The sequence below is a fragment of the Lissotriton vulgaris genome, chromosome 1_2, assembly GCF_964263255.1.
Source record: "Lissotriton vulgaris chromosome 1_2, aLisVul1.2, whole genome shotgun sequence".
Taxonomy (NCBI): domain Eukaryota; kingdom Metazoa; phylum Chordata; class Amphibia; order Caudata; family Salamandridae; genus Lissotriton; species Lissotriton vulgaris.
Window position 1 is genome coordinate 205779043 of NC_141686.1, and position 6411 is coordinate 205785453.

The 6411-nt window shown below is 41.8% G+C and overlaps 1 protein-coding gene across 1 annotated transcript; it reads left to right on the forward strand.

Annotated features, from left to right (window-relative positions):
• Positions 1–450: 450 nt before the first annotated feature.
• On the forward strand, positions 451–1389 carry LOC147734964 (olfactory receptor 5AP2-like). The gene has a single exon (XM_086953710.1). The coding sequence runs from the start codon at positions 451–453 to the stop codon at positions 1387–1389; it is 939 nt and encodes a 312-aa protein (XP_086809836.1).
• Positions 1390–6411: the final 5022 nt, after the last annotated feature.

A 6411-nucleotide genomic window follows, 5' to 3' on the forward strand; every position in this document is an offset into this window, starting at 1 on the left:
GTACTTGTACCAAGATAGAAACTACCTTGACAGCTGTTCCTATCAAGATACAGGGATGTTTGCTGTGACAATTGTGAACCCAACATATGGGTGACAGTAGTCCATCTGGGTGTCAGACGTAATATCTTCCACCACCCTGACAGACTGTACCCTGTCCGTCAAATGCTAGATCAGGCCCTTACTATTTACATCCATAAACGTGTGAAAATGACGCTGGTGTCATGCTGTTTCACCACACATCTTTGAGCATAGTGGTGCAGAACCAACACAATGACACCAACTGGGGTAATGTGCATGGTACAAAGTCTCTCAACCATAACGCTCTTTGCTTACAACATTACAATATTTATATCAATAGATAACATAACTATTGGTGCTCAGCAGTTCTATATAGACTTTCACATCTCTATATACCTTCTTCTTTCCTTTTAGGCTCTATTGTTGACAACCATGCCAAGAGTCAACAGCACCCGTGTGATGGAGTTCATTCTTTTAGGACTTACAGAAGACCCAGAACTGCAGGTTCCTTTGTTTTGTTTCTTCCTCCTTATCTATAGCATTACCCTTCTTTGCAATATTGGGATCATGGTATTGATCACAGTGAACCATAACCTTCACAGCCCCATGTACTTTTTGCTCTGCAGTTTGGCCATTGTAGATATCTCTATTTCCTCTGTCGCTGTCCCCAACATTTTGGCCATCTGTCTATGGATGGGGAAGAGCATTTCATTAACAGGGTGCGCAATACAAATGTTTTCATCATTTGTAATTGGAACTGCAGATGTTCTTGTGATGGCCTTGATGGCCTATGATCGGTACACAGCTATCTGTAATCCCTTGCTCTATCCTGTCATAATGAACAATAGAACCTGTCTCTATCTTCTTGTTGGCATAGGTGTAATTGCTGTCATCAATTCACTAACACATTCAGTTTTCACCTTTACTCTACCCTTTTGCAAGGACAATAAGATCAGTCATTTCTTCTGTGATGTACCTGCACTCTTGAAGCTCGCTTGCTCTGATACCACCATCAATGAAGTGGTGCTGATTTCAATGGTAGGTGGACTTACAGTGATATCTCTAATCATCATCCTTATATCATACGCCTATATAGTGTCTGCTATTCTAGGGATAAGTTCCTCCAAGGGGAGGAAGAAAACAGTCTCCACTTGTTCCTCCCATTTTGTCTGTGTCACATTGTTTTTTGGCACACTTGTTTTTATGTATGCCAAGCCCAGTGCAAGCCACTCAATGGCCAATGACTATGTGGCATCAATCTTCTATATGGTAATAATTCCTATGCTTAACCCACTAATTTACAGCTTTCGAAACCAGGAGATAAAACAAGCCCTGAGGAAAGGGTTGGGAAAGACTAGTTTCTCTAAATAGAGAAAACCAGCAGCATGTTCTTTTGTTCTTTTACATCAACTCTCAACAATAATTATACTCAGGTACCTCCTTTTTGATACTTCCATTTGGCAATCTGACTTATTGTTGGTAAGTTTCAGTTGTATCCGGCTCCACATAATGACAATATTATTGAGCACAAAAATGGTCTCACTGTAATCATAAGTAGACATCAACCTGTCAGTCACTTTTGACTTCAAGACTTTTGGTTCAAAATGTAAAACTGGAATAAAAAGTAGTGTTTTGCTACTTTACTGCAACCTAGCATTTTCACAAGCCTAATAAATGTACAACATTTTTGCATGGTTGCCTACTTGGCTATCTCTCGCTATTTGATCAGACACGTTATAACAGAGTTTCCCCATGTTATTGTTCCCTTTACATGTTAATATAACCAGCAGTGTCGCCACTAGGTCTGGCTTTAATGTGAAAACTCATGAAAACACAGGTACACACCTGCACTTTGTGTTTGTTTTACATGAAACTACATGTATTGAGTTTAACTAGGTTAGTTAGTTCTCACTTTGGTAGGGTGCATTTGTAAGTGGCACTTGTGGCAGTATGCTGTCCTTGGAATTGTCAATGTCTAAAGGTGCTCTGCATTTTGGGTTTATTTGAGAGTGTGCTCTTTTAAGTTGGTGTGTAGATGCTCTTGTTTGAGGCTGGGTGGGACTGTTCTAAGAGCTTTGTTTGTGGTAGGCAATGCTTATCTCAGCGGTCTATCTAGGGAAGCAGTTTCCTTACTTGAGTATATACTGACAGGAAGTGTCAGTGTTGGACTGCTCTCTTCTCTGGGGTCGCTGTGTCAGGTAGCTCTCCTTGAGAAAGACAAATATGCCATTATATTTTTGTTTTCTGAAAAGAAATGTATACTCAGAAAAAAGTCACTTCAGAAGGATACAGAGCAGTGGTAGTTCCTCGGCATTGAATAGTGGATTTTTGCAGGGTTGCATCAGGTTGCCACTGAGTAGAGATTGCTTGACTTTTGAATGGTAAAGTGTTAATAATAACGTGTTTCTCCTTATAGCACTGCAGTCAAGATTACCTACTATAAATAACAGATCACACTATAACTCAATTTTGTGGGACTGCATTTGCAGGAACTGCCTTGACCAGATTCGACATTTTGACCAGCAGCTCACTGTCGATGTTACACTATGACACACAATTCTAGGATACACCTTAAACTCACAAAGTAAAATTACCTAAATTAAGCGATTATGCCATGTCACAGAAAAATTATCGCTCAGGAGCGCTGGAACGACCACAACACGAGCTGTTACCACTCACTGCTCTTTTGTTTAATCCTCATGCTTGAAATGTATGCATTTTTTTATATAAAATATAGCAGTGAATTCCAGATTTGCCTGTAAGTTGATTACATTTTCTTGAAATGTCATGTATTTATACAAAAATCAAAAATCAAAAATAACTAATAGACTCCTCTTTGATGCTTTAATGTTGTCACCTCATTTATTATGTATGAGTAGTGTTGTATTATAGCAAAAAACCTTTGCAACCATCTGTAAAAAAGAACAGTTCATTCATTGAATAATGATATATTTTATATTTAGGAACTTTGAAAATTGTCATGATAAAGGACAATCAATTCATACAGAATATGGGGCATATGTATCAAGCTAAATTGCGATCGCAAACGCAAAAATTCGCAGAATGTCTGTGTTTGTGATTGCAATTCAGCTGTGTGCAATATATGAGAAAGAAAACCACTCGCAAAATAGGAATTCACTAAATTTGTGTTTCCCTATTTTGCGATTGCATTTAAGGAATCGCAAATTGGGATTCCTTATATGCAATGCAGGAAACACAGAAAAGTGCAATTTGGCCGTAAGGAATTGCACATTACCAACAACTTCAAGTTGGTGATAATTTGCAATTTCTTTGAAAAATTCACTTTTTTGCATTTTTCAAAGTGCCATGTAGTGCACATACATGCCCTTAGCTCATGTATGTGCGCCACATGTGCATACATACATATTTCAGGGGTGCAACAGGGTGTCCTTTTGACACTCTGGGGCTTTTAAAATGGCATTCTCAAATTACGATTCTCTAATTGCTAATCGCAAATTGAGAATGCCTTCCCATTTATACCTAACGGGCCCCGTAGCTCATAGGAATGAATGGGAAGGTATTCCTTTTTTGCAAATCTCAATTTGCGGTTCGCTAATAAGGAATATGTGAAATTTTCAAAATTATTAGCAAATCCCCCATACATAGCTTTTTGCGATTCTCAAATTGAGATTCCCAGAAAATCGAAATTTGAGAATCGCAAAACAACATTTTGATACATATGGCCCTATATCTTTTAAATAGAGCTCACTAATTATCTTGCTTGAAATACCAATGATGTGTCAAAAGGAAGATTACCTTAAGGTACATATGTAAACAACAAATGTAATACAGGTGGAAAAATAAACTGTAAGACAATGAAAAATATCCTGGATATGGTAGAGAGAAGCCAAAGGAGTGCCGAAGCACTGAAGCCATGCTATGGGTGAGAAGCAGCTCATTAAACAGCTGATGGCGGGACTATAATTTGCGCACTGGCAGTGGAAAACTGCAAGCTCGTAAGATTTGAATGAAGCATTAACCAAGCATCAACATAATCAATTGTTTTATCATTAATATGTGCGAAGGTTTGTAAGACTAACTAAATAAAAGGAAAAAAATGCCACACTCTGAACAAGGCACCACAGGTTTGCAATAAATGATAATCAACAAATTAAACATAATATCAGTGAGCATTTTTAATAACATAAACGTTTTTAATATTCTAAGGCTAGTGTGTATTATATAAATGATAAGCACACATATTGCAAAATGAAAAGCAGTTAGACATGCAACTCTCAGGGACAACAAGATGTACATTTCTAGTAATGTATGCAAGTTTCTGACACCCTAACACCTTACAGTTATTCTTAGGACCTATGATAATGATTAGCTAAAGCATTAAATAACAAATCCTGCATTTTAAAAAAAATGTTGAGGATGAATCGCACAGCAAACCTTTGTATAGATGGCTGGAGCTATTCTTTGTCGGAGCTCATAAGAATATGCAAAATACGTGCCCTCTGTGAAGGAGGACATAAAGGGGGACTGTTTATGAGTCACGTGACAAGTGCCTGAAACAGAGGAGGCTCTTTTTAATTTAATTTTGTTTCAGGGCACAGTCCAATTGGCCATCCTGACAGAAGAACACAAATGTCTCCCCAAAATATATGCATCCGTCTTTAATATTGGTGCAGTTTTCCCATCCATGGGACATTATCAGGTGGGTGACAGTTGGAAGGCTCATGTAAATCAGCCTTCCCGAATTTCAGAAAGAGAAAAAGTAAGTTTTCTAAAATTTACTGTTCCTTAACATGTATTAGAAGTATACCTTCACCATTGAGTTTGGCACTTAATAATATTAAATTCATTGATTTTTGCATGCCCTTTGACGCAATAAATAAAGTTTTGCTTAAACATTTAGGCCTCGAATGGCAAGGGGCGACCAATCGGTCCCCCCGAACGTATGGCAGAGTACCACGATCCCCCCGGGAAGCCATCTTGGGCGGGAGGCAAGTCTCGGCTGGTATGCCCGAAGCGGCGTAGCCGGGGCGCGCCTTTTCCCGCCCTCGAGTGGGTTGGCCTAGACACTAACGCGGCTGGCCACGCCCTTGGGGCAGGCAAGGGGCGGGTTTACGCCCGCCCTGAAGACGGATAAAAGGAGAAACAAGACCAGAAGGCATCCTCTTGTTCCTGTGCTCCGAAGCTGCACCTCCTCGCTGCACGTGAGCTCGAGACGGAACGAAGAGCCAATTTTGAGCGTTGTAATCCTCTTGTTTGTTTTCTAGATAATCTGCTGGAGAATGCCTAAGAAGGCGGGAAAGCAAATGACTACCGACCAGATGCTGCGTGTTCTCATGAAAGAGGTGACCGACCTGAAGAGGCGAATGGATAAAAATGAGGAAGGGGGCCCGAAACGTCCTTTGGAGGGAACGGCCCCGGGAGGAAAAGGCAAGAGGCCCAGGAGGGGAGCAGCTGGGGGAGATATCCCGGGTCCCAGTGTCCCGCTCGAAGCACCCACTCCTGTGCCGGAGGAAGGGAATCCGATTCCCGTGGTGGTCACCCCCGTGTCCGGGGAAGATATGCCGCCCGAGCTGGCAGCACAATTAGCAGCGTGGTTGGGTAAAGGTAGCGAGGGCGCCACGGCTGTCGACGCGCAGGTGTTGATGAAGCAACTGCGGGAAAATCGAGAAGCAGCGAGGGTATCCGCGCCGGCCGCGGCTGTAGAGAAGTCACAGGGGACGGTTTTAGTCGCAGAGACAGCGTCCGGTTCAGGTAAGCGGCCATTGCCGATTGCGAGGGAAGAGTCGGCACCCTCTCGAAGGGAGAGGTTGGGTCAGCATGTCCCTTTAGCTATTAAAGAAAAGATATGGGCAGGGGAATATGTAAACATCTTCTCGTTGCTTACTGATCATTAAGAGATGGAGCATGTTAAAAGTCAAAAGGACCTCATGCATCCGAGTGTTTGGCGCGCAAAGATGGCCGCCTTTAAGGTTAATGAAAACATTGGCAATTGGGGCAAGGCGTGGGGGATTTTCACATCGATTTTGGGAGAACGGAGGCCTGAATTGCTACCCGAATTGCCGAGTTATCAGTCACGGATCATGGGGTACTCGGTATCACACGAGGGTAATCATTGGTTTTGCTATGATAATCTTTTCAGAAAAGCGAAAGAACATGATAAAAACTTAACGTGGGATTGTTATGATTCCGTGTCCTGGTCCAAAATGAAGGATACTGGTATGTTGAAAGTGCCATTAGTAGGGAGTACCGTGGGCGAATCTTCCCGTCAGTATGCGGGGACGCCCTTTCGATCAGGCACGGGTACCGACAATCACTCGAGGCCTACCGGTAATGCAGGTAAAAAGGGGGTTTGTTGGAACTTTAACAGGGGTAAATGTACTAGGCCCCAGGGATCGTGCAAATTTAGACACG

Excerpts from the sequence above, each read along its gene's own strand:
- LOC147734964 (XM_086953710.1), top strand. The coding sequence starts at position 451 with ATGCCAAGAGTCAACAGCACCCGTGTGATGGAGTTCATTCTTTTAGGA.